Here is a 24,512-nt window from a genome sequence, read left to right on the forward strand (position 1 = left end):
TGGATCCAGAGCCTCCCACCACCGTAGCGCAGCGTCAAGCAGTCTCCAATTCAACATTGACAAGTTGTGAACTGCGACCGCAACACCGAACCACCGATCCCTGACATAGGCGACTCGCTTCTTGTAAGTTCGACCCCCGTTGAAGACTGCTCCGTATCAGCTTGGTACTATCCGTTGCTGGGGATACCTACCCTAATACCCTGCCGTCGAGATAGCTGTTACTAACCAGTCCAGCTGCTTCTCCCAGAGCCCACCACCACCATCCCAAAGTTGAAGCTATCACCAAGTCGTCAACCCTCCCACTCTCTAAGTCACCACCAACACCACCATCCTTCCAGACCGAACCCCCCAATCCCAACAGCCACAATGGATATTCGCGTCCTCCGCCCCTCGGACATCCCTCTGATCCAGCACGCCAACATCGAGAACCTGCCCGAGAACTACTTCCTCAAGTACTACCTGTACCACGCGCTCTCATGGCCTCAGCTGTCGTATGTCGCCGTCGACGTGAGCCGCCCGGCCAAGAGCGCCTACGACTACCCCAAGATCGTCGGCTACGTCCTGGCCAAGATGGAGGAGGAGCCGACGGACGGAGTGCAGCACGGTCACATTACTAGCTTGAGCGTGATGCGCACCCATAGGCGACTCGGCATTGCTGAGAAGCTGATGAGGCAGTCTCGTACGTCGTTTCCCCCCCTTCTCCCCCCTTTCTCTCCTTATCTTCCTTTCTCTCCTTATCTTCCTTTCCTTTCTTTCTTTCTTCCTTTTTTTTCTCTCTCCTCGCTCCGCTCGACCTCTACCCTCCACACAAAAGCACCACCAACTAACCTATCATCTCACTGACGCGGTGTGAAAAAACAGAACAAGCAATGGTCGAGACCTTCGGCGCCCACTACGTCTCTCTGCACGTGCGCGTCTCCAACGCCGCCGCCATCCACCTGTACCGCGACACTTTGGGCTTCAAGACGGAGAAGACGGAAGCCAAGTACTACGCCGACGGCGAGGACGCCTATTGCATGAAGCTCGACCTGGCGCCCATCCGCGAGGCGCTTTTGGCCGAGCAGCTGGACGAGAAGGACGCCAAACCAAAAATCGAGGAAGGAAAGGGATCGGAAGGGGTGGATGAGGGTGAGGCGGTTGGTGATGTCGGTCGTGATCCTGAAGCAGACTCTAAGAAAGAGGATAAGACGGTCAAGGTCAAGGTCGGTAGGGGGTTAGGTGTGGGTGAGTTGGTGGAGAGGGATGAGAGTAAACACTAGAGATATAACTACTGCTGCTGTTACTGTGACGGTGTGCTTGTAAAGAGGGGAAGAAGAAGAAGAAGAAGAGCGTTGATATTAGACTTGGCATTACTGGCTGGGGTTTGGGAAAAGGAAAAAAGAAAGATTCGCTGTTTTTTTATTTACAGAAGGAGACGGGCGTCTAGAACTAAACCCTCCCCGAGCGATCACTTCGAAAATGGTGGGATGAATGCATACCCGGCGTAGCGAATTGGATGCAAAATAGGTGAATAGTCATGTAGTCAATTTGAGAGTAGTTGTTCAAATTGGTTCTGTAAATACCCATTGTACGGATTAGAAGAAAAGAAAAGAAAAGAAAAAAGGCTGGCCTATTGGAGGGAAAGGGGCAAAGTAAACAATGAACAAGTAGAAGGGCACAGCCAGAACAGAATTGGCAACATCACCATCAATTTTACAATGGAGCACTTCCAATGTGTCTACTAGTCCGAGCAGTAACGAATAAGCATAGCTTTTGTCTACTCATTGTGCCTATCGTTGCGAAATTCGCGTAATCACTTCAAGAAACTGGCAAACTTGGCAAACATACTACATTGTAGATTCTGTGTCGCAACAGAGCCCCCAAAGCCAACTGAATCTTCTCTTCACCACCAAATACTTTCCAGTTCGCCCAGCTTCCAAGTGACAAGACACCCCCGTCTCTAATCTAAACCTCAACCAATTCCCCCTCCTCCGTGCCATCCCTCGTCTTCCTCACTTCCGTCAGCTTCTCCCCACCACTCTTCTTCCCCTTCGAATCCTTCGGCGGCACAAACTCTCCATCCTTCAACGTCCACCCCTCCCTCTTCATTCTCGCCCACGTATGCTGGATCTTGAACCTGACCAAATCTCCCGCCGCCCTTGCGTCCTCCGCTGAATCGTGCCCTAGTAGCTTTCCGCCCTGTCCCGTCGTCCCATCGGCGGCGGAATCAGCATCCGGTTCCACCTGGATAGCCTTGTTGAGGTTCCATTCCATCAACATCTTCAGCCCGTGTCGATAGGGAAGGGCCTTCTTGTGCGGAAAGAGAAGAACGGTGTCGATGAGCGTGGGGTGGCAGATGCGCATGGCGTTGAGGTCGTTTTCCAGGCCGTGGCCTATAAGCGGGGTGGCGGGGGATATGAGGCTGAATAGTAGGTCGCGGGCGACGGCGAGGGAAGGAACGATTTGCATCTTTTTGCGCTGGTCGGGTTCTGGTGGGTTGTTGGTTGTGCTTTGGGGCTTGGGGGAGGAATCGGTGTCGATGACGGGGTCAAGAGGAGGAACGGGTTTCCATGGCTCAGCGTTGATGAGATCCTCTGGCCAGACGCCGGAGAAGCGGGAGTTGAGGTCGAGGATCTCGCCCATGGGGCGGATGAGGATGTCAAGGAGTTCTTTGCCGTCAGGCCAGTTGACTGCTGTCAAGCGAACGAGTTCAAGACCGTTGACCGTGTAGCACATTTCGCAGTCGAAGCAGACGGCGCGGTCCTTGGGTACGGAGGGGTTCTCGGGGGTTTCCACAAAGGGCACAATGGTTGCTAGACGGGCGGGGGACTTGACGGTGAAGACGTGAGTGCTGCAGCTTGTACAGCCGGTTGAATCGCCGGCGAGTTGTTTGCAGCATCGGTAAGTCCTCTCTTGCTGGACGGTACTGGTTGGGTTACGCTCTGGGTAGATGAGTCGGCCCCAGTGGTAGGTGCAGGGACCGCCGCTGGTGAGAGCGCCGTCCTCTTCGCGACGGCCGGGGAAGACTTGGAAACGCTTGGTGCAGCGGTCGCATGTCTCCCAGCCCATGGCAGCCTCAACGCCCTCGCGTGCCTTTTTTATTTCCTCTTCAGATGGCGGCTTGGGGACGTATCCATGTTGGGCGAGTTCGGTGATGGACGTGAGAACATGGGGTAGGAAGGCGATCTCTTCTTGCGGCGTCAAACCTGTGTTGATCTCCTTGGGAGGACCGAGAACGGCCTGCTTCTTGGAGCTTGCTTGAGTCGCAGCGGCTTTGCGTTCCTCTTCCTTCTTAATCTCTGCAAGACGCTCTGCCTTCCATTGTTTGGGCGTCATCTTCTTGTAGCCCATGATGCGATTTTTGATGACATTATTGTAGATGGACGGCTTGTCCATCGCAATCTTCTCCTCCAAGTCCAGAGAAAGCCATATTAGTTCTTGCGGAGTAAAAATCAACTTCTTGCTCTCCGCATCTTTGCCGGCCGCCTTTTCCATCTCTTTGTTCAGTCGGACGAATTGTTCGTGCAGCATCGTCAATGCTTTGAACCGGAACTCAAACGTAGCAGGTGCCACGCCCTTGAGCATGCGAGGGTTGAGTGTCTCGACCTTCCGAGAAGCTTGTGCCTTCCGAATGGGCACCTTCTTCTCGGCGCTTTTCTCGGGTGTTGGATTGGCGGGTGATGAGACGGCTGCCGGTTTAGTTGCTGGGGTAGCGGGAGCCTCAGACGGACTTGACTGAACAGACAAAACTGTTGGCTTTCGGCCCAGTGGCGGGGGCGACACAGGTTTCTTGGCCGTCACAGGCTCCGGGTTGGGCTGCGAAGACTCTGCCGTTGTCGGCGGTGTACTCTGGGTAGGCTCTGTCGACAACTTGCGACGCTTTCGCGGATTGTCATCTGCGTCCGGACCATCGTGTTTGGCTGACGCTGGAGCGGCCGGCTTCTTGTTCCAGCTGTGTTGAAAGAGACATCCGGACTCAGTGCATCTGTCGCCATGCGGGCATGGGATTGACCCCAAGTTCTGTAAAACGGTGTCCATTGTTTGAGCGCGGGTTGGCCAGGGGTCACGGTTTGCCAACGGGTTTGCTTCCTGCGAGTCGTCCCGGCGCTGGATAGACGTGTTGCTAATGGAGCGAAAGGGCGGTCTTGAGGGCAATAGAACCACAAGATGACGGGATCTTGAAAGTCTATTAGCGACCTCGCGCGTGAAGCCTGGAAGACGTGCTATGGTAGGCAACTCTGGAAGTTGATGAAGTAGATGTCCACTTGGGAGAAGCCGACTTGGGTGGGAGACTCTTGTCAGTCGGCCCCGGTGAGATGCTGAATGATATCGATATATGGTAAGGTATGTTGTATGTCGTTGTCAAGAAGGGGTGGGAGCTTCCAGGTTGTGAATCGAAGATATCAAATGGTGAAACCGACTTGCTGACGAATCGGGCAAACAAGGAAGGCTGGGTCCGCAGCACTCACTCGCTGCTTCACTTTATAGTCTCAGCGTTGTCAGACCGAATATCCACCTGATAGTCGTAACACGCAGCGTGGTATTGATTTCGACTTGTCTTTGAAGCAATGAACTTTGACGCAGAATGTGTTAAAGATATAAAAGAGGGAGCGCCGAGATAATCGTGGGATCCGAAGAGGCTACAGAACGTTAGCTTGTGGACTTTGGCGCAATCACGTAAAGAAGCAGGTAAAGGTTGTGGGTCTATATTCCAGCTCTTCTCGTTAAGTCAACCTTGAGTGTGACCAACGTCAAAGTTTAAACTGTTGGACCTTTGGGATGACAGCATGAACCGAGTCTTTGAAAGATTGCCCGGTTCAGTTAGGTTGCAGCAGTTGAGATGGGCAGCAGAGGCAGGGATGAAATGCAAAAGCCAGCAGAGGGCAACACATACGCCAGCGGTGAGCACCGTATACTACAAAGTATATCTGACAAGTACAGGCCAAGCGATAGTCTAGAGATGCCCGGCCTCTCAACTCCTCGTTTTTGATGTCTTGTGAGTGTTTTCAGTGTGTTGTTGAGATGAAGTTGATGACAATTCGAGGTTGAGCCAAGAAACGGGAAACATGCCCGTGAGTGAGGCGGGTAGCTGAGGCCCCTGCGTTCGGTCATTGGTCCACCGAACCGCCGCTAAGCGTTACGAGATCCATGCGTCCCTGGCGTTGAGTGTGAGGTCTGTCTGGGGTGTCTAACGTTTTCACCTTTCATAATATACACCTAGTAAGGCATATCACGTCTCAGGAATCCTATATCGGATGGTTGTGACTTTTCTCTGCCCGAACTGGGAGCCTCAGGAAAAGAGTGGCCATTCCTTCACCATTCCCACGTCCGTCAAAATATCAAATCGGATGTCATCTCGAGTGACAAAAGACAAGTCAAGTTCAAAAAACATGCTCCTATTGTAACAAGTGCCTAAGCGGGGAAGATACACAATGCTCATATCATAATAATACAGTCCCATTTTGGTCATTACCTCCCTTTACCTCCGTAGCCTAGGTATCATGGTCCCCTTTCTGCAGAACCATCTTCGTCTCTTTCCCTTACTGATTGCTCCCGTTTACGCCCTGCCAACGTTCATCAACAGATTTGTCCCCTTGCCACCTCCGGGCAGGTACGCCACGTTGGGGTTGGCAGCCAACACCTGGGCAATCTCCCTCGACGCCTCAATCTTTCTGATCTGGATCAAACCATCGCCAGCCTTGGCAATAGACTTGCTGATGGTCTCTGCACTCTCCGCTTCACCCTCGGCGCGGATGACGTTGGCCTGGCGCTCCTGCTCGGCACGCTCGACGATGAAGCGCGCACGCTCGGCATCCTGCTGCGCAATCTGCTTCTGCTCGACGGCCTTGGTGAACTCCTTGCCAAAGGTCATGTGGGTGATGGAAACATCCTCGAGCGCAATGTTGAACTCGGCGGCGCGCTTGACGAGGTCGGCGCGGATGCGCTGCGAGACGGCCTCACGCTGCGTGATGAGCTCGGCGGCGTCGAACTGGGCGACGATGGACTTGAGTACTTCGTTGCCGATGGAGGGGAGGACACGCTCGTCGTAGTCTGGGCCGAGGTTCTGTGGGGATTCCAGTCAGTTCAAGTTCGTTGTGATCCGTCGTAGCCGTCATAAGGGGCAAGTTCTTGTAAACGCACCTGGTAAATCTTGGGCAGAGCCTGCACCTCAGGACGGTGCAGCACTCTGAGCGTCAAGCTGACCATCTGCAAATCCTTGGAGCCGGTGGTGGTAGGGATGATGCGAGGCTTGGTGCGAACATCGAAGATGATGGCCTTCTGCAGCCATGGGATGAGGAAGTGTGTGCCCTCGTTGACGACCGTGTCCTTCACACCGGCAACTCTGTCGAAAATAACCGCCCGCGAACCACCTCTGACGTCGTAGATGGAGTTCTGGAGAAGAGCCACACCAACAGTTGCCGGGATGGCGAACTTGGTGATCATGTCCAACCCTCTTGCCGCCATTGTGAATATCGGTTTGAATCAAGATTAAGGGATCGAACTCGGTTGATGTGGTGGTGAGGGATCTGACTCGAGAGTATTCGTGGACGTCGTTTCCGGGGATACCTCAAGGTGGGCTGTGGGATTATCACACTACAAACACTACGGCGTGGACCGTGGCGTGGATCGTGGTGGTGGTGGTGGTGCTTCCCCAGTTGCAGCAGTAAGCAGCAGTCGTTGCGATGGATGGAGCTTCTGCAAAAAGTGGAGTGCCATGTCCCGTCGCCCGGACCAGGCCCAGCTCTCTCAAGCTCCCCGCATGGCCCGGGGATGTCTTTCAGTGCTTGCGTATGGTGATTCAATACCTATCCTAATGGTCCGTGCACCTTGTTTTGTTCAACAGACGGGCAGGTCGGAAGGAGGCTGAAAGAGAATGATGCTGTAAAGGTACTTGTAGCTTGTACCTTTCCATGCTAATCCCTTTTGAGCCTCCAGCACTCGGGTTTCTGACGGGACTGCCAGTGACGGCTCCATGGCACTTGGCAAATGAAGTGCCAGCCACTCACTGTCGACCGATTTCAGTTCGAACTTCGTCAAACCCGGTTCAACGCCGCGCGAAGCTCTTCCCGAACCTTTACGACGACTGCGTCCTCACCACGACCCGATTGATACCCCCCATAGCGCGTTTCGCGACAACACATATTTCAAGATGCGTCCTACTCAGACCATGCTCGGTGGCGGCGGCGGTGCCCCCATCGGCAAGCACAACCAGTCAGTCTTCCCACTTGTGATTTGGAAGAGCCCGGAACTTCATGGCACAAGCTACCGGCGATGCGCCCTTTTCCCTTTGCGCCGGCTCCCCCTCCGATCCAGCTCTGGATGTTAGCTAACGTGCATGTTGATATAGCTACCTTGGTGGCTGGGGTAACTTTGGTGAGTAGGAACCTTTGCAATTGACGATGCACCGATACCAAACATACGGCAATTCTTCAACAACGGGAAATACCGGGATGGGAGGGAATGCGAATATGAGGGCACGACAGATGGTCGAGCCAGAAGACGAAGAACCTTGATGACCGCCCGCCCACTCGCCCGCACGCCGAACCCTTGACGAACCGATGAGACGACCCCCGAGACAGAACAAGACCATCTAACCCATGTTGTTTTTCTTCCCGACGAACAGGTGGCATGAAGCAGAGGGGCATCATCTCCTACGGTATCAGCCCTAACCGCCAGAACCCCCTCGCCGGCACTGCCCACGACGCCGTTTTCAACACCTTCAGACGTGTCAGCTCCCAGTTCCTCTACTGGGCCCCCTCCCTTGTTGCCGGCTACTACATCATGAACTGGGCTATCGAGCGGTACGTTGCATCACCACCACCCACAGCCCCGAGGGATTTCGATCACGGGGTGGCAAAGGAGGGACCGTTGTTGTCGTCGTTCAAGAGAGTGCCACATTCTAACAGGGCATTCTGCTGGTTAGGAACCACTACCTCAACTCGAAGGCCGGTCGTGCTGAGTTCGCTGGCCAGGAGGAGTAAGCGATGGACTTTACGATACTTGGGCACGGAACCAGAGTGCAGTTCCCGAGAGAGAGAACTAGTACTCAATAGACTAACCTGTATATCACCATCTTTATTCCCACGCGGTTCGAATTGGAGTTGGCATAGACAAGACATGGACCTCTCTTATGGGTATCGGCATGTGCTGGTTTTGGATCTCATACGACACCTGAAACACCACCACCAAGTCGTTTCTTGTTTACATTCGGCTCGACAGATCGCATGTGATTTCCAGCCTTGTCACGATCCTAATCTATCCACGCATCATCCGGACATTCCCTTGGTTAGCTCCAGTTCTCTTGTCTTTGGGTACAATCATTGTGCATCTTGCCGGTCCGCAGGCCAGTCTTTTCGGCGCTTGGTGCTCGTTGGCTGCACTAGATCTTGCGAGGAGAACCATGAGGTAGCGAGCCGGTTCCTTTCATGGAGTTTGATTTTCTTTCTCGCCTCTGGAAGCATGTCAGACGCTGGAAGGCTGAAAACTGTAGCGGCGCCCGGCCTTATGACGTATCACCACGCCTGTGAAGCCGAACGTCCTAGTTCATATACCGTTCCTCTCCCGGGACAAGCTAACCAGCCCTGCTCAGCATTCTCACCTCCATGAATAGGACTGTGAATACTTCACCTTCAAACTCATCATCGTAGATGCCGATACCTATCCAAGGTAAACAATGACGGGAGGTAGGTATGTTCGAAGCCATTTTATATTCAAATTCAAAACTAAACAATGGCACTGCACTAAGCCCCAACTTCCAGACCGCATTTCCAGGGCAACATTCCAAAGTAGGCATAAGTACATGTTAGTTCTCAACTACTATTGGTATGGTGCCTAGTCATGTCATTAGCTGCAGTGCATTTTCCAGAAACGCTCGTGGAAGAAAGAGCAGATCGGTGAAGAAATCCGGCCATACATCCATCAGCCCAACCAACGCAACATTCAGGGGTAATGAATGAAAAGAAACCAAACAAATGCAGGAACGGGTGGCCCAAAAGCGCAAAACGAACCCCCCCCCCCCCCCCCTCCCCCCCCCCCTTTTTCTTTTTTTTTTCCTACAACCTCGGTTGGTATATTCTATGATTTAATGATAGTCTTTTTTTCCTTTCGCTTGAGTTGCATTGGGCTGTCAGGGTCTCGCCATTTGTTCGCTTTTGCAAAGAGATCATAGAAGTATTTTTATGACGGGGTTGATTACATGGAGCATGGGTTATGTGTTGAAGAGATGGAAAAGACGAACATGTGAAATTGTGTTCCGTGTTATTAATTTTGCACAGACCATTCCAAGCTATATAACATATATATTGTCGAGAGACTGAATGATAATGAGGATACAAACACCCAGAACAAAATTGGTTCACATTTAATCAATTGGCGTCGCTAATCCCCCTCCAAACAAAAAGAGATCCAACCAAGGAGGTCCCATGTTGTGTCGGCGCTGATGTTGAGTGGTTAGGTCAGTTTGTCGCCTGCAGTGTTGTTGTTGTTGACTGACAGCAGCAGCTCGCGCTGTGAATTGTGGATGTGGAACCCCCACCCCGCCATGGCCCATCCATCCATTCATCGAGATGGCCGACGACGGAGAGGGGGCCTAGGCAGGTCGATCGGGTTTCCCGCTCGCTCGTCCGCTCGTTGTCAAGTCAGTCGGGAGGAACACGTGAATGGATTCAGTGGATGAAATGCCTGGCATTTGTTGAGCACCCCTGGAAAACCCCGTCGAGATGCCCTTTTTTTTTTTTTTTTGTCTTGAAGCCCATTATTTCTGGTGAACAGCCACTGAGCCGCCGCCGTTGTTGTCTCGTTAGTCGTTACCTTCCCCGTGCTGTTCGGCTAGCGTCCCGTTGTGTTGGCGACTGGACTGGACTGGTGTATGTAAAGTCGTTGTCTGTGATAGCTGGGCGCCACTCCTCGATAATTGGAGAAGAGAGAGAAAAACATCCAGGACGGGAGCTCTTCACAACCACGACGGCATCACCAACTGAAACCCCGATAATAAAGGCGGCGCATATACATGATATGGCCGGGAGTTATCAGTGCTTAATTGCACGTGCTGGGCTTCGTGAAGTTATAATAAACCGGGGTTGTTGACTTTGTTTGTATCTTGCCTGTGAGGTCGATCTTTGGAACTGGGCGGTCACCACCCTTCCTTTTCTTTTTCTCTCTTTTTTTTTTTTTTACTCGGATCCCTATCGATTACCCAAAAAGGGTGTCATGTTCGTATTTTTTGATAGCCAACCAAGTCCAGACAAAGCAGATCTGGGCGGGCCTCGGACGTCCCATCTCACCACTTGCGCTGTTCGAAGTTCGACAGGCAACATCAAGTTTGTACAACCTGAATGGAACTTGCAACTCTTTTTGGAAACAACTTCAGAAAGAAAAGAAAGAGTATGTAACCGAGCGATTGTTTCTGGAACTACAGAAAAGGTTATTACACTGCGTGCGGTTGACGACATTGGCCCCTTCTTCGCGCGACCCCCCGAGTCTCCAAACAGTACCTCCAGTCTCCAGTCTCCAGACCTCCAGGCTCTGACCCCAACATTGGATCGCTGCCCGTCTCCAGACTCCTCCGGCCCCAGTGTATGTATGTAGCTCGCTGCTTCTCGATCTTCCCCAAAAAGTTCCCCAACCGGATCTCGGCCAACAAATCATACAAACCTAACCTAACGGGAAACAAGCCATATCCACGTAACCGTTCGTTTCTCCTGCGCCCGCTCTCTTTTGCGGCTTTCAGTCCAACCATCCTCGCCATCCGCAATAATTCCCCGTCACAGAGCAACCGAACAGCTTTCGGTCGCTGCGCAACACCAAACCTCGGCCGGGCAACGAACGCCCCTCCCGTACCCTGCAGGCCACCCCAAGCCCAATCCCAATCCCACGTCCGACGGTTTTTGTTCTACAGTAGGGGGCCGCACGGAATTGACTACCATACATCATCGATCGATCTTTGCTCGAATAAACCCACCGTCCCCGCTGTCGCCGTCACACAGTTTGCAACTGCCACTGGGCGCGGCTCGCATTGGCGTCCTTCATGGCTTTCCCCGCGCTGGCAAGATGAACTCCCTAAACATCATCTCGGCCCGAGTATCACCAACGTCCAGCCCGACCCCGTCTCGATCGAACTCTATAAGCGCACTCAGTCTAGCCCACCATCTTAGCAGCAAAGAGGAGGACGATCACCATGGGCCGCGCAGCAACGATGAGCTGTTGGGTCTAGCCAACAAAAACAACACACTGTCAGAAGAGCCCGAGGACAAGGAGTCGGCTGCACAAGGGGGATACGATGGACAGCACTACGATCCCGACGAGAAGACTCCTCTGCTAGCCCAAGATCAGCCCAAGTCGCCGACCACATGGGCGTCCCTCCCGAAGCGCTTCGCGTTTGCCATTGTCGAGTCTATACGCTGGCTGCTCATGACGATCGCTGCGCCTGGCCTCTACTTGGTCGCTTTGTTCTACGATGCCGAGGGCAACTTTGCGCCTACCAAACAATTACGGAAACTCTTTGGTCGATATGGAGGAAACGCGAAGGAAATGGCTGTGGATTACCACGAGGCAGCTGCCCTCTCTGACGCCAACCTGGACGGGGCCGGTATTGGAGGAAGCATTCGCAAGTCACGAAAGTCTCGCCTCCGTTCTAGCGGCTCCTCATCGTCAGGACTCTCGTCCGAGTCCGAGTCGGAGGTGGAAAGCCGGACAGGTAGTAGCAGCAGCGGACGACGTCTTAAATCGAAATCATCCCAAGACTCTGAAGAAATCGCACCGGCACGACGCTCCATAAGAATCAAGCTTCACTCGGACGCCGACTCCCTACGACAGCGCAAACAGCGAAAGGACCGCTCCTCCGCCTCCGGCCGATCTACCACTAATAGCGACGGCAACGGCGGGTCCGGCCAGCAAAACCTTAGCGTCCCCGGCAACGACATCTCGGCCCAGCTCAAGTCACCCACGTCGCCCGTCGGTGCCCTGACCAAGTACCCCAAGACGCCGGCGCCCCCAAGGCCTCTGATCCCCAAGCGCCAGCCCTCGTACAAGATCAGCGCCGTCGACCCAGCCAACCTCAAGCACCAAAAGACGCTCATCCTCGACCTCGACGAGACCCTAATTCACTCCATGTCCAAAGGCGGCCGCATGTCCTCGGGCCACATGGTTGAAGTGCGACTGAACACGACTTATGTGGGCGTGGGCGGGCAACAGACCATCGGGCCGCAGCATCCCATCCTCTACTACGTGCACAAGCGCCCCCATTGCGACGAGTTCCTGCGACGCGTTAGCAAGTGGTACAACCTGGTGGTGTTCACGGCGTCGGTGCAGGAGTATGCGGACCCCGTGATCGACTGGCTGGAGAGCGACCGCAAGTACTTCTCGGCCAGGTATTACCGGCAGCATTGCACGTTTAGACATGGGGCGTTTATCAAGGATCTGAGCTCGGTGGAGCCGGATCTGAGCAAGGTCATGATATTGGATAATAGCCCGTTGAGTTATATGTTTCATCAGGGTAAGTTTTGTTTTGTTTCGGGCCTGTTTCATGCCCGTGTACAACTTGCTGGAGGGAAACAAGTGCTAACAAGAGGGGAAAAAAACGCAAAACAGACAATGCGATACCCATACAAGGCTGGATTAGCGACCCGACAGACCTCGACTTGATGTACTTGATACCGTTCCTCGAAGGTCTGCAGTACGTGTCGGACGTGAGAGCCCTGTTGGCTTTGAGAGACGGAGAGGATGGGCAGCATACGGCTTAATGAGTTTATCTTTGAATTTCTGCTTGCTTGTTTGTTTTTTATTTGATTGCCTTTGCGGACTGTATGAAAGTGGGGAGATTACTAGTATTAAGAAAGGAGAGAAAGGGAGCACGAGCGAGAGAGAGAGAATAAGCAACCAAGATATATACTACATGTGGACAGCATTATTACACCACGGGACTATTAGAGATGAGGAACAGCGAAGTAGTGTAATCATGGCCTGGTTTCCTTTTTCCTTTGCCTCGGACTGTTATATCTCCCGCTTATCGCTGGCAACTTGTATGATTTTGAAAAGCCAACGAGCTGTTACCCAGATCTGGTATTTGCAGGACAACTCTGAGATCCTTCCTCCCTCCCACTCGTTCACTCCGCTGCAAAGATCGCCGCCTGTTTTCGAAGAGTTCTCCTGCATGAACAGATCGAGGATCTTTTGAGCTGACACATGATACTATCCATACCTTTTACACGAAGACGTTCGGACTGCATTTCTAACAATTCGATTGCGCAGGATAACAAAAAGACAAAGATGGGAATGACGAAAATCTGGACTCAACGGTCCCACTAGGGGGGTATTTGCTGATTTCACAATCCGGAACTCTAAATCCAGGGATCTCAGAAGACCAAGAGGGCCGGATCAAACTCATCATATTTTGGCTTCGTAGCTTCGTAGCTAGTACTAGTGTAGCTATTCCTGATAGTTCATGGAAGCTGGCCGGCGGCTGTGGACCGTTCAGTGTGTGGTGTAGGTAACAAGATGTTGGACCTCCTGGACAGGGCAGTCAACTTTCAGGAACATAACTAATAGTGTACACTATTGAGCAAGGTACCTACCTTAGCTCGCTTACCTATTACAAGTGGATGGATGCCCCCCGGAGGGCCAACGTCACTGTGGGAACTTTTTGCTTCATAGATTTGAAAGAGGAAGAAGAGGGGCAGGTTCATTATGTTTTGTACGCAGTTAGGTGATTCCGGAATTGGGGTATGCAGAGCCAGTTCACTAACAGTTTTTGGAGAAAATTACGGCCATTCCTGTTCGTTACTTGCCCGATCCACTTACGGAGCCACCACCGAACAGCCGCAAAAGCTAAGTATCCGCTCCATTACTTCCGGACTGAAACTCGATTACGATGTCAATTACCTTGACTGCTCAAGCTCGGCCTTGGCCTTGGAAGAAGAGCGACGGACTGCACTGCCTCAACTTCAGCTTGGTTTGAAGCTCGGAAAAAATCCACTTTGAAGCGTCAGAAGCTTGCAATTTCGCACAATTCTAGGCCCAGAAGGCCATAGTGAGTGGAGAGAGGTTCAGCTTCGGATGGTGTGGGATTGTAGTGTAGTGTAGACAGAAAGACAGGTTTTACATGGGCCACTGCACCGGAAGTAAACAATTGTAATCGATGGAAGAGAGGGGCAGCAACGGCTTAACGGGAATTGTGATTCGGCATTGCACAGGACGGAAAAAGCAAATTGGAAACTAACGACCTGACTTTCTGATTTCCCACCGGCCGGCTGGAGGGGAATCATGCAAATACTGTACGGCAACCCCTCGCTTTGTTTCACACCATTTCGATACCATCCACGACTTCCAAAGTCTGACTGTCTGTCCACTGCCCGACTGACAAACAGATGGATTGACCCCTCACTCACCAACTGAACCCATCAATACTTCTAAGAGCAGACTGAATATTCGTTCGCTGTGAATTTGTTGAATCGAGGTCCTGTTACAGGGCGGGTGCCCGTGGATGGGAAGTTACTTGTACTGACCATTCCGCATTGGGGAAAGCGTGGAATGAGTGAGTGACATCATCTTGCATAAGATGCAGTCCGGGGAAGCTCGACAGAGGCGATGATGTGATTCCTTCTGTAACCAGGGCAATTTACAGAGGATTTTCTGTATGACGACCAATTAGAGCCGTGGAATCTCGTTGAGAGGAAGACAGAAAGACACCGGGAGCGTTCCATCGTGATTGTCCCCAGGTCTCTTTCCATCCGTCCTTGCTGCTTGTTGGTCCCCATCGCTGTTCGTTGCCTGTTCGGCCTGGGCTCATGGATGCTTTCCTGCTGGTTGCTCGGTTGACTGAAATCGTGACGCACAAAGAAGAACCTAGTAATGAGTGATCTCGCCCTGACAGCAGGCCCGGCCTTGCCCAGAATCCATTCCTTCCGTCCGTCCTCTGTAGTACTTTATAACCACCACGTCCTCCCTCCCCTCCATCTCCCTTTTGCTTGCTTCATTCCAAACCAGTGAAAACCAACGACTTCTCCAATCGAGAATTCAACGACGACGATACCCAAACGAACAACTATTCCATAAACCTACTACACGATACCAACCGCCATCATGTCTCTTCACTGTTAGTAGCCCCCTCTTTCCCCTCCTGTCACCCTCACCTTGCATCCGCGTCAAGTGGTTCATTTTCGGGCATCATCTCCAACAACATAACGACACAATCGAATATCCCAACACAATGACCAGCATCTCGAATTCGCCCCAATCTTTCATTCTTCTCGACACCGGCTCTGCTCAAAAGCATCTTGTTTCGGGTGTGCGGTTTGCTATGAGAAACCGCGGGCGGCAGCCTATGACGTAGGGGATGCGAGCGGGGCGCACCACGGGATGCACGTCAAACAAGACCGACACAGCAACAAACACTGCGAATTGGGATGAACCAAAGATGAACCACCGCAAGCACAACGCACAAGCATTACCACCACCATCAACAGCCATTTACATGAATTTCCACAAGCATAACCAAACAATGACACTAACTCACTCCCTCCAGATCTCCCCCCCGTCAAGCCCTCGGCCATTGCCCTCGGCACCATCTTCAACCATGCCACCGAGCTGGCCATCATGACCCCCCTCTTCGGCCAGACCTACCAGCGCGCCAAGATCTCCAACAGCAAGGAGGAGTTCATCAAGTCGCGCGAGGCCACCTCGGCCGTCATGGCCTGGGGCTCTTCCCTCGTCGGCTCTGCCCTGCAGTCGTACGGCATTGGCGCTCTCATCAACGCCACCGGCACCCTCAGCTACCGCGGCGCCGCCTACCTCGGCGGTCTCATCTTCGCTGCCACCTCTGCTCCCGGTTTCATCTCTGAGTTCTTCGTTGAGAAGCGCGCCTTTGAGACTGTCGGCATCAACGTCCTCGCTAAGCTGTTTGAGACTGTCGGCCTTTCCGTCTTCCTTACCTGGTGGGGAACGCGCACCAACCCTTTTGAGTAGTGGGTCACCCTATTGTAAAAGAACCTATCTACTACGGTATATCCTGTGGGAACAGTCTGCTGACATGGTTGAAACAGCGCCTCTGCTACCTCCGGATCGCCTACTCTCGGCCGGACAAGCTGGCGTGCCGAGTAAAGGGTCCTTTTTTGAGTAAGAGGAACTCTGGTATGGTTTAATGAAGTTAATGATAATGGGGAACTTGAGTATCGCACCTACAATTTGGAGTGTGGGCGTGTTCCTGGGCATTTCCTGTTTTTTTTCTTGGTACCCTCTGTATTGTATCAAGCTATTAGCATAGTATCAGCATTCCTGAGATGAATGGAAGACGCTGGCGATAACTCACTATTTGGCTCGTGTGCTTGTTGTCTGCTGGTGACCAGGAGTTGTCTTGCATCTGATTGAGTGTTGCGATGGTAGTTGGCCATGTCGATGTTGTGTTGTGTGTCGTGACATAGGCCAGAAGTACAGCCCGCGGCATTCGACCCAAAGACGCTTGAACATATACGAACTGGAAAATGAGAACTGATGAACTTGGTATTCCTTTCTCATATATACCGTACAAAATACAAGTGTTTACCCCGCAACGCCTTCCATATTTTAATGACAGCAAGTAGCCAGCGCCATAAATCCATAACCGAAACCAGGATAGACTAAAACCGTCAACCCATCAATGCTCTCTATCTATAGCTTAGATAAAAGCCCAGAACAACCAAGCCAGCCCATGGGAGCCGACCGGATGTGGTCAATGCGGAAGAGATGATGACCGATATCCGACAATCTTTTCGTGATGAGAGCGAGAGGTGGGAGGAGCCCGAAGCGGAGACAGAAATCGACATCGAGGGAAGAAAAGAGTGATAGAGGTTGTGATTAAGGCGTCACAAACTTGTTCCTCCTTCATCTGTTCCCCAAGCCCAGGCAAAAGTCCATCGAATAACAGTCTTTGCGCTCCCCGCCAGCGTCCAATCTCCAAGATGATCGGTCGCCTGTTTTCTTCTCTCTCAACGGTAAGACGGTCCGATTGTCTGAGCAAAAAGCACGTACGCACACGAACACTCTTGCAACAAGCAGACGCACAATCACACCGGCACCTGCAATAGTGTCATGGTCTCATGTGCTCCCGCTGTCGCCATCATGTCGTTGCAGCCTTTCATCTTTTGTGTGTTTTGTTTCGCTCGAGTCATTGCTCCCGCCAATTTAGGCAGTGCCCTTGACCTTGGCCTCGATCTGGAGCGGGTGAGTACCCTTGACCCAGGGCTCGACCTGGACGTTCCACTGTTTTTGCGCCGTCTTGACCAGCTCCTTGTAGGCCTCGAGGTACTCGGCAGGGTCGACCTTGTCGCCCTCCTCCTTGCCAGAGGACTTCTTGCCCTCGGGCTTGAGCATCACCACCGAGGTGGCGCGCTTGGTGCAGGCGGCAACGCCGAGGTCGGCGCGCGAGCGAATGTACAGGTAGGGAACGCCGTGCTCCTCGCACAGAATGGGGAAGTGCATGATCACGTCCATGGGCGAGATGTCGCCGGCGATGATGACGAGGCCGGGAGCGTCGGCGGGAGGGGAGGCGGCGGTCCGGAGGGGGCACTTCTTGATGGCCTTCTCGCACTCTTTTACGCCGCGGTGGATGGACTTGAGCTTGGCGCCTGTTTGTTTTTTTTAATCAAAAGTTAGCTTGGGTTCAGTACAAGTCGTGCGTGGGCTGCGATTGAGGAGCCTGGCAATGCAATTGGAGAGTAGTCACAAAACGTACCCTTCTTGATCAACTTGTAAATCTTCTTGTGGGTCTTGTCGTCGGCGAGGGGAAGGGCAAAGGGGACGAGGTCCTCGGCGGTCTTGACGACATCCTCAGGGTCGACGGAACCCTCCTTCTCGAGGTGAGCCTCGACGGCCTTGGCGAGCTTCTCGGTCTTCTCCTTCTTCTCCTTCTTGTCCTTCTTCTCCTTCTTGACACCGGCCTCCTCGCTCATCTTCTTCTCCTTCTTGTCCTTCTTCTCGGACTTGTCCTTCTTCTCCTTGATCTTGTCGGTGGCACCCATCTTGTCGGATTAAATGTGTGTGTGTGTTGTTGTTGGTGGTGGTGGTTGGGTGTGTGTAGATAAAGTTGGTGGTGGAGGGGGATGGGGTATCAAACAGGAATTAAAGAATGGTTATACAGACAACCACTGCAGTAAAGAGAAAAAAAAGTTACTGGGTTGGGGCGTCAAGGTATTTGGTATCGTGATGGGGCGGTTGATCGCAGAAATGGATTCTTCAACGCAGATTTTACTGGGTCCATCAAGTGACCCAGTCAATCAAAGCAGAGCGACGCGACCAAAAATTTGTAGGCCAATTGTAAAGCCGTTCCGCCCGGGGGCCGATAATGCAGGTGAGCGCCTGGAATTGGGTGCGATAAGAGGGACCAATTTTCCGATAAGCACGCGATAAGAGGAAATGTCTTAAACTTCCACCTTTTGCTTGGTGGGGCTTTCCATTCAGTACGACAGGGATTAGTAGTAGTCTTGAACTTAAACAAGGCCTGCTTCTAGCCTGCCGCAAACTGGCAAACAGCGGCAGTGCTTTGTCCTTGAAGGCCGGTTGCTTGCCTGCCCCACTAAATTTCTAGAGCTTGTGATACCTACCTCCAAGCGCATTCAGTGTGAGCCATTGACTCACCTCGACAATTCACTGGCAAAAAGTCCACAATCCCAAGCGACATTGGCCCAGTTCTGGAAGCTATTGTTGGAGAACCTTTTTGCGACCAGCAGCCTTGTCATTCCCCCCCGCCTATATCGATTTCATAGATATCCGTCCAGTACCATTCGTAAAGACCATACAGCCTCGAGCAGGGAACAGTCGCACTCTCACTTCGACATCACCTCCACAATACCTCAGTAGCACACAGAGTACTATACACAGCTCATCGCCATGGCGTCGTCGCAAATGAGCTATGCCCCCACGTTGGGCAAGCTCCTCAAGTCTCTCAACACTCAGCCCTTGGAGGCTTCTATCGAGGCTCTTATTTAGTACGCCTACGCCTGCTTCATATCTATCTTATATCAGATCCTAACATGGTTGGGCAGCCTCCTAAAACGTCGCCAAGTCAAGGGCGATGATGTCGCCAATGCCACAGCCCATATGCTGCTCCAGGTCGTCGCCAAGTCTAAGTGGCAGAACGTCGATCAGCTGCTCGCAAAGGTCTCCAACACCGGCCACAGACTTGCCCAAGCTGCTCCCACTGAGCAAGTCATCGGCAACGTTGTCCGCCGAGTAATGGGTCTTATTCGTGATGAGGCTTCCGAGGACAGAAATGCCGACGAGATGGGCGACTCAGTATCCGACCTCTCCCAGCTGCCCACAACGCCCACCATTTCCACAAGGCCAGGCCCCACGCCCCTCCGCGCCGCGACTCTCCCCATGTCCAAGTCCATGTTCAACCTTCTCTGCGTCTCAGAGACCGCACAGTCACCAGTTACCGGCGCATCTACCCCCATGTCCCAGGGCGCATCTGCCAACATGCATGCCCTACGGTCCGAAGTTATCGATGGCATCGAAGAGATTATGGACGAGATCAGCCAGGCGGACGACCAGATTGCGGGTTTCGCGGACATCCAGATTCACCCCGGCGATTACGTGCTCGCCTACCTCCCCTCCCCAACAGTCGAGAGATTCCTCCTCAAAGCCGCAGCAAAGAGGAGGTTTACCGTGTTCATCGCCAGCGCTGAGCGTCAAAAACCCGGCGAGGTGCCCCATGCTGCCCTACGGAAGAAGCTCAACGGTCTCGGGGTCAACGCCATCAGCCTGGCTAGCAACGGCTTGATGGCCTATATGCCTAGGGTGAACAAGGTCGTTATCAGCGCCAAGGCCGTATATGCGAACGGCGGTATTTCCACAGAGAGTGGGTGCAGTACTGCTGCTAGGGCAGCGCAGGAGTACTCCAAGCCCGTTATCGTTCTAAGCGGTGTTTACAAGTTCTGCCCCGTAGATCCGTCGGACGATGGGACCGAGTTCGAGCAGGGAGATTCTTCGACGTATGTCGACTATGCCGACGGTGAGGCCGTCGATGCCCTCGAGGTAGAGAACATCGTGGGCGAGTACCTGCCACCCCAATACGTCGATGTATACCTAACAAACCTGTAAGCCCTGAACCCATAATTTTGATGACTGAAGAACCCCAACACTAACAACTTTACAGTGGCCCCCAAACACGAGATCATCTTGCCACCATCATGGCCGACCATTACAAGCTCGAAGATATGGGCTTGTCTTTGCATCTGCCTTAGAAGCCGAAGAGAAAAAAATGAAGAAAATAAAAAGACGCGGTTAATAATGTATCATGCTGCCGGTCCAATGCAATACTCGTTCAAATACCTCTCGACTGTTCCTGGTTCAACCTGGCCGACCAATATGCGTTCCGAAAATACAACATCGTGCGTTGCATATATGTCAACTGAAGAGTCATATCTGTACCCATAAACTTGTTTGTTCCTTATCATCGTGCATATTTCGGTAGTCCCGATGGCGAGGTTTTGCGGATTCACCGGACTCAGTAGCTTTGGACGCTGGCAGAGGCTTCGACGGGCATGGTTAGATGGGGTGAAGGGACAAGATGTGTCGCTTTTTCTTGCTGGGCCGCCATCGAACTTAAGGATCTAGATGAGTGCAGTACAGCATCACGTAAGGATATCGTATATAAGCAGGAATCGGGGCCTCCGCTGCGGACATCGGATGCTGTTATGTCGGACTTCATCTGCGCGCCGAAATATATTTCCCTGGAAAATACATCTCCCTGCACAGGGAGTCTGACAGATACTTAAACTTGCCCATCCATTCTCTTTCCACTCGAATTAATTCCCTCTCTTTTTCTCGTCATCCGTCTACGTACTCGGTTCCTCGCTCCTTAGGTCATTTATCCACGTAAATCAATACATCAACGGCTTGTCCTTACTTCACGATCCTTCAGACACCGATACTTGTCTATCGCGTCCCTTTCTTCGAGCGGGAGTCATTCTCCGTCTTCTCCAGCTCCTTTTTCATACCATCCACGTGACTGTTTGGGGCTACATCCTCACGGTCTACGCTCGAACGGCCTACACACGTACGGTCTATATACCTACACTACACACAACCACTGTTCAAGACTCCTACAGTGCAAATCCCCACGGGTCATTACCTCCGATCATGATCCCATAGTCTATCCATCTACGACCTACATACCTACCTACGATCCGTACACCGACGGTCCAAAAACCCACGACCATCGTCCACATAGCTCAACCCGTTACCTCCTCGGGGAATCCGCTCCAACCTCAAATCATACGCTCGCTCGGCCGGATCGCGATAATCCAACCAGTCAAAGTCAACTACCACCAAAATGTCACACGCACGCTCCTCGTTTTTATTTCAAGTCCTCTCCCTTTCCACCGACACCCCCACGACTTCTTTCACTAGCCCCCCGCAAGAACAACCTGCCACCGCTGCCGCCGCATATCCTCCTCTCGGCTCTCCGAGAAGTGCACCCACAGACTGGCCCGACGAAGCGGAGGAGATAATCTGCTACTACAAAAAGATGCGCGAAGAAGGCAACTCACCCCTCCTTGACCCCGCGAGGGTACCTGATGATGTTTATATGGGTATGGAGGAGGACATCAAGAACCGGCGCCTTTTGAATAAATGGAAGAAGAGAAGAGATCTCGACGATTTTAGGAAGTTTGTTATGGATTACTTTGGGATTGTTGAAGAGAGAGAGGAAGAAGAAGAAGAAGAAGGACTCGAGGAAGAAGAAGAGGAGGACGATGAAAAGGACCTTGAAGAATACGAAGACCTCGAAGATGACCTTGAAGAAGACCTCTCGGACCTCGAAGACCTTGAAGAATACGAAGACCTCGAAGACGACCTTGAAGAAGACCCCTCGGACCTCGAAGACGACCTTGAAGAAGACCTCTCGGACCTCGAAGAAGACCTCTCGGGCCTCGAAGAAGACCTCTCGGGCCTCGAAGAAGACCTCTCGGGCCTCGAAGAAGACCTCTCGGACCTCGAAGACGACCTTGAAGAAGACCTCTCGGACCTCGAAGACGACCTTGAAGAAGACCTCTCGGACCTCGAAGACCTTGAAGACGAACACCTCGAGGAAAAAGATGACTCAGAAGACGACTGGGACCCCATCTCAGACCTGGAAGATTTCTCATTCTATAATGACGAGGAACACGATGACGAGGAACACGATGACGAGGAACACGATGACGAAGAACACGATGACGAAGAACACGATGACGAGGAATACAATAACGAAGAACACGATGACGAAGAACACAATAACGAAGAACACGATGACGAAGAACACGATGCCGATGAACACGATTACTACAGCGATATTATTGAGGGGCTCTCCGACTACGAGCTTCACATCCGCAACATCATCCTATACTTGCACTTGAGAAGCCACGTCGAGCCATTACCCTGGCGTACCCTCCGCTCCATGGCCGAGCTGCACGCCAGCCTGCTTGGCGACATACGAGATGCCTATCATGCCAGACAACAACAACAACAACAACAACAACAACAACAACAACAACAACAACAACAACAACAACAACAACAACGGGACCGCCTTTACAGGTCAAACGCCGAACCAGGCGCAGCAGAGATCATACGGCGGGCGGCAATAGCAACGGCGTCAAATGCGGAATCTATGCGCTTGTTACGGGACTACCGTGCTCGTCTCCGCGCTGAATTGCAAGAGGCTTGTCGGGCTAGGGAGGTCAGGCGAAGTCTGGCAAGGATGTCAGAGGCAGCAATAGTAGCAGACTTGGCAGCATTGAACGGCTGGTAGTGATAGAAGCAGCAGTAGGTAGGGAAGTGTGGGGAGCTTTTTTTTTTTTTTTTTGTGGTGTTGGGTATATACTTGCTTTAAAAGAGAAGTTATGATAGCGAAATGGAGCAGATTGAGTGATTGTTGCTTTTGACTTACTTTGTGTTTCGGCAATTACTTGTAAGAAAAAAAAACTGTGGTAATGATTCCGACTTTCCGAGATCGACGAGAGCATAGGTAAATGTTGACGAGTCTAGTGCGTCTTGTAGCTGTTACCTTTGCATTTCGAGTTTATATAGATACCTCCGATATGTTGCTCCTCGTCGCAAAGTTCGTAGTGTGGATCGATCTGTCTTGTGTTGTGGACATTCTCAAAGATGTATTCCGAGTACTCAGCTTGAATACTTGCAGACAAAGAGTGCTACCGAAAATCATTTGAACTGTATCTTATGTACTAATAATCTCTATTGACTTTTACACACCTATTGCTTCTGCTCGTATTGCTGACCAGGAACAGGGAAGCGGAAGGCGCACTTGAAGGGCCACATCTGAGCCTATATTATATCATTTATAATTCGCATTAGCATCCACACCTGAACCTTTGACGCATCACGTTCCTCCAAGACTGTCGAGACTTCTACTACGTAGCTTTCTAAAAGGCAGCAGAATGAACTGAGGACAGGGGAAGAAAGCTTACGTTGTCAACGTCCCAAACGCCCTTTTGGGCATACACATCGTCCTTGAGGATCTTGATCACCTCCTCGCGGCTCTCGGCGACTAGGACAATGGTGCTGCCGGCGAACTTGAAGGTCTTGGGGTCGTCGGAGGTAGGGGGCTCGGAGAGAACGGCGCCTTTTGAGTATGTTAGCACTCGTCTCTATTGATACAAGGGAAGGGTTCATGTGTGTGTAAGACGAGAGCATGTGTATGAGATCAAGCAGGTGCAGAGTTATCAAGAACCCCCCCAGAGCTGGGGAGTGGTGCACTGTTGAAGGTATTCTAAGGTGAAGTGAAAGTCAAACGAGACGGAGTGAAGTGATGTAAAGTATAACTTGAGAAAAAGACCTACCGCCCATCTGGAAACACCCATTATCGACGTTCTTGCCGAGACCGGCAAAGTGATCACTATATCCCCAACACATTCAGTCAGTAACCTCTTCGCACTCATTCTCTACCTACTGTAATCAAACAGATGAGTGCAAACTCACGGGCGAACCTCCAACCTCTTCTCGCCAACGCCCTCAAAGTCCGGCACGACAACGAGCCACTCAATCTTCTTTCCGGCGGTGGTAGTAGAGGTAGAGGTAGCCATTGTTCGGATATGATGATGTCTCTGACTAAAGAAGAAGTTGTTGGAGATGCGGGGTGATGATGATTCGGGGTTCGTGACGGTAGTTGAAGAAGAGTTGAAGAATGATAACGTGGAGGAGAAAAAGAAAGATGATGATGGGCGGCGGCTAAAGCGGCTGTTCAAGTTGCTGTGGAGAGCTTGTCCGAGTTGGAGGGTGCGAGATCGGGAGGAGGAGGCCATAGTTATGGTCTGACTTTAGAGATAAGTGAGTGTACTGGAATCAAGGACGGATACGTTCGGTACAAAAGTTGCGTGCGTTGCGAAAGAAAAAAAAAGGAGGGGTTACTGTACTAGCTAGGTAGGTATACGGGATAATACCCGAGCTAAATGTTACAGTGTCTCAACGAAGGAAGCCGAAGAGGTTGGCTTTTGTTTACTTTTGGCTGCTAGTTGCACTGCCACGGAGTACAATCTGGTGCTAGTTTGTTTGTTAGCTCGGTA

General features: G+C 52.0%; 10 protein-coding genes across 14 annotated transcripts; 6 read left to right on the forward strand and 4 right to left on the reverse strand.

Moving 5' to 3' along the window:
• Window positions 1–31: 31 nt before the first annotated feature.
• NCU08944 lies at window positions 32–1,650 on the forward strand. 2 transcript variants are annotated; one of them, XM_011396451.1, is made up of 3 exons: window positions 32–123; window positions 248–679; window positions 862–1,650. In XM_011396451.1, exons 2-3 carry the CDS (start codon window positions 367–369, stop codon window positions 1,257–1,259), a joined length of 711 nt encoding a protein of 236 aa, XP_011394753.1. In that variant the 5' UTR covers window positions 32–123; window positions 248–366; the 3' UTR covers window positions 1,260–1,650. The 2 variants fall into 2 exon arrangements, with proteins under 2 accessions (XP_011394753.1, XP_011394752.1); XM_011396450.1 differs by having other exon boundaries at window positions 74–123; window positions 235–679; window positions 862–1,546.
• Window positions 1,651–1,730: 80 nt separating this feature from the next.
• NCU08945 (RNA exonuclease 3) lies at window positions 1,731–5,001 on the reverse strand. The gene is made up of 2 exons (XM_955719.2): window positions 4,874–5,001; window positions 1,731–4,619 (listed from the first exon to the last, which is right to left on the reverse strand). The coding sequence occupies exon 2, from the start codon at window positions 4,015–4,017 to the stop codon at window positions 1,945–1,947; it is 2,073 nt and encodes a 690-aa protein (XP_960812.1). The 5' UTR covers window positions 4,018–4,619; window positions 4,874–5,001; the 3' UTR covers window positions 1,731–1,944.
• A 335-nt stretch (window positions 5,002–5,336) lies between these two features.
• NCU08946 (hypothetical protein) lies at window positions 5,337–6,793 on the reverse strand. Its single transcript, XM_955720.3, has 2 exons — window positions 6,121–6,793; window positions 5,337–6,043 (listed from the first exon to the last, which is right to left on the reverse strand). The coding sequence occupies exons 1-2, from the start codon at window positions 6,442–6,444 to the stop codon at window positions 5,537–5,539; spliced, it is 831 nt and encodes a 276-aa protein (XP_960813.3). The 5' UTR covers window positions 6,445–6,793; the 3' UTR covers window positions 5,337–5,536.
• A 236-nt stretch (window positions 6,794–7,029) lies between these two features.
• qcr8 (ubiquinol-cytochrome-C reductase 8) lies at window positions 7,030–8,268 on the forward strand. The gene is made up of 4 exons (XM_955721.3): window positions 7,030–7,191; window positions 7,328–7,353; window positions 7,604–7,781; window positions 7,904–8,268. Exons 1-4 carry the CDS (start codon window positions 7,130–7,132, stop codon window positions 7,959–7,961), a joined length of 324 nt encoding a protein of 107 aa, XP_960814.1. The 5' UTR covers window positions 7,030–7,129; the 3' UTR covers window positions 7,962–8,268.
• Window positions 8,269–10,243: 1,975 nt separating this feature from the next.
• Window positions 10,244–13,475, forward strand: NCU08948. 2 transcript variants are annotated; one of them, XM_011396452.1, is made up of 3 exons: window positions 10,244–10,558; window positions 10,653–12,472; window positions 12,568–13,475. In XM_011396452.1, exons 2-3 carry the CDS (start codon window positions 11,029–11,031, stop codon window positions 12,717–12,719), a joined length of 1,596 nt encoding a protein of 531 aa, XP_011394754.1. In that variant the 5' UTR covers window positions 10,244–10,558; window positions 10,653–11,028; the 3' UTR covers window positions 12,720–13,475. The 2 variants fall into 2 exon arrangements, with proteins under 2 accessions (XP_011394754.1, XP_011394755.1); XM_011396453.1 differs by having other exon boundaries at window positions 10,244–12,472.
• Window positions 13,476–14,647: 1,172 nt separating this feature from the next.
• On the forward strand, window positions 14,648–16,342 carry NCU08949. Of its 3 annotated transcripts, none has more exons than XM_011396455.1 (3): window positions 14,648–15,070; window positions 15,500–15,938; window positions 16,017–16,342. In XM_011396455.1, exons 1-3 carry the CDS (start codon window positions 15,058–15,060, stop codon window positions 16,072–16,074), a joined length of 510 nt encoding a protein of 169 aa, XP_011394757.1. In that variant the 5' UTR covers window positions 14,648–15,057; the 3' UTR covers window positions 16,075–16,342. The 3 variants fall into 3 exon arrangements, with proteins under 3 accessions (XP_011394757.1, XP_011394758.1, XP_011394756.1); XM_011396456.1 differs by having other exon boundaries at window positions 14,909–15,070; window positions 15,500–15,953; window positions 16,017–16,293; XM_011396454.1 differs by having other exon boundaries at window positions 14,909–15,070; window positions 15,500–16,293.
• Window positions 16,343–16,384: 42 nt separating this feature from the next.
• NCU08951 (ribosome biogenesis protein Nhp2) lies at window positions 16,385–18,222 on the reverse strand. The gene is made up of 2 exons (XM_955582.3): window positions 17,684–18,222; window positions 16,385–17,576 (listed from the first exon to the last, which is right to left on the reverse strand). The coding sequence occupies exons 1-2, from the start codon at window positions 17,967–17,969 to the stop codon at window positions 17,134–17,136; spliced, it is 729 nt and encodes a 242-aa protein (XP_960675.1). The 5' UTR covers window positions 17,970–18,222; the 3' UTR covers window positions 16,385–17,133.
• Window positions 18,223–18,502: 280 nt separating this feature from the next.
• Window positions 18,503–20,852, forward strand: NCU08952 (translation regulator GCD7). Its single transcript, XM_955583.2, has 3 exons — window positions 18,503–18,935; window positions 18,993–20,045; window positions 20,105–20,852. The coding sequence occupies exons 1-3, from the start codon at window positions 18,838–18,840 to the stop codon at window positions 20,190–20,192; spliced, it is 1,239 nt and encodes a 412-aa protein (XP_960676.1). The 5' UTR covers window positions 18,503–18,837; the 3' UTR covers window positions 20,193–20,852.
• A 431-nt stretch (window positions 20,853–21,283) lies between these two features.
• On the forward strand, window positions 21,284–22,741 carry NCU08953 (hypothetical protein; the record flags this gene model as incomplete). Its single annotated transcript, XM_955584.1, has 1 exon — window positions 21,284–22,741. The coding sequence occupies one exon, from the start codon at window positions 21,284–21,286 to the stop codon at window positions 22,739–22,741; it is 1,458 nt and encodes a 485-aa protein (XP_960677.1).
• NCU08954 (hypothetical protein) lies at window positions 22,485–24,464 on the reverse strand. Its single transcript, XM_955585.3, has 5 exons — window positions 23,929–24,464; window positions 23,790–23,845; window positions 23,418–23,572; window positions 22,880–23,274; window positions 22,485–22,681 (listed from the first exon to the last, which is right to left on the reverse strand). The coding sequence occupies exons 1-4, from the start codon at window positions 24,249–24,251 to the stop codon at window positions 23,203–23,205; spliced, it is 606 nt and encodes a 201-aa protein (XP_960678.2). The 5' UTR covers window positions 24,252–24,464; the 3' UTR covers window positions 22,485–22,681; window positions 22,880–23,202.
• Between the last annotated feature and the right edge of the window lie 48 nt (window positions 24,465–24,512).

This window comes from Neurospora crassa, linkage group V, assembly GCF_000182925.2.
Source record: "Neurospora crassa OR74A linkage group V, whole genome shotgun sequence".
In the NCBI taxonomy this organism is placed as follows: domain Eukaryota; kingdom Fungi; phylum Ascomycota; class Sordariomycetes; order Sordariales; family Sordariaceae; genus Neurospora; species Neurospora crassa.

Coding starts and splice junctions, on each gene's coding strand:
- qcr8 (XM_955721.3), top strand. CDS start 7,130: ATGCGTCCTACTCAGACCATGCTCGGTGGCGGCGGCGGTGCCCCCATC. Junction 7,354..7,603: donor TGGTGGCTGGGGTAACTTTG/GTGAGTAGGAAC, acceptor CCCGACGAACAG/GTGGCATGAAGCAGAGGGGC. Junction 7,782..7,903: donor ATGAACTGGGCTATCGAGCG/GTACGTTGCATC, acceptor TCTGCTGGTTAG/GAACCACTACCTCAACTCGA.
- NCU08954 (XM_955585.3), bottom strand. CDS start 24,251: ATGGCCTCCTCCTCCCGATCTCGCACCCTCCAACTCGGACAAGCTCTC. Junction 23,846..23,928: donor AAGAGGTTGGAGGTTCGCCC/GTGAGTTTGCAC, acceptor TTGGGGATATAG/TGATCACTTTGCCGGTCTCG. Junction 23,275..23,417: donor GCGTTTGGGACGTTGACAAC/GTAAGCTTTCTT, acceptor GATATAATATAG/GCTCAGATGTGGCCCTTCAA.
- NCU08944 (XM_011396451.1), top strand. CDS start 367: ATGGATATTCGCGTCCTCCGCCCCTCGGACATCCCTCTGATCCAGCAC. Junction 680..861: donor GAAGCTGATGAGGCAGTCTC/GTACGTCGTTTC, acceptor GTGAAAAAACAG/AACAAGCAATGGTCGAGACC.
- NCU08949 (XM_011396455.1), top strand. Junction 15,939..16,016: donor CGCACCAACCCTTTTGAGTA/GTGGGTCACCCT, acceptor TGGTTGAAACAG/CGCCTCTGCTACCTCCGGAT.
- NCU08952 (XM_955583.2), top strand. CDS start 18,838: ATGGCGTCGTCGCAAATGAGCTATGCCCCCACGTTGGGCAAGCTCCTC. Junction 18,936..18,992: donor TCTATCGAGGCTCTTATTTA/GTACGCCTACGC, acceptor ATGGTTGGGCAG/CCTCCTAAAACGTCGCCAAG. Junction 20,046..20,104: donor GATGTATACCTAACAAACCT/GTAAGCCCTGAA, acceptor ACAACTTTACAG/TGGCCCCCAAACACGAGATC.
- NCU08948 (XM_011396453.1), top strand. CDS start 11,029: ATGAACTCCCTAAACATCATCTCGGCCCGAGTATCACCAACGTCCAGC. Junction 12,473..12,567: donor GAGTTATATGTTTCATCAGG/GTAAGTTTTGTT, acceptor AACGCAAAACAG/ACAATGCGATACCCATACAA.
- NCU08951 (XM_955582.3), bottom strand. CDS start 17,969: ATGGGTGCCACCGACAAGATCAAGGAGAAGAAGGACAAGTCCGAGAAG. Junction 17,577..17,683: donor TTACAAGTTGATCAAGAAGG/GTACGTTTTGTG, acceptor AAAAACAAACAG/GCGCCAAGCTCAAGTCCATC.
- NCU08946 (XM_955720.3), bottom strand. CDS start 6,444: ATGGCGGCAAGAGGGTTGGACATGATCACCAAGTTCGCCATCCCGGCA. Junction 6,044..6,120: donor CTCTGCCCAAGATTTACCAG/GTGCGTTTACAA, acceptor GAATCCCCACAG/AACCTCGGCCCAGACTACGA.
- NCU08945 (XM_955719.2), bottom strand. CDS start 4,017: ATGGACACCGTTTTACAGAACTTGGGGTCAATCCCATGCCCGCATGGC.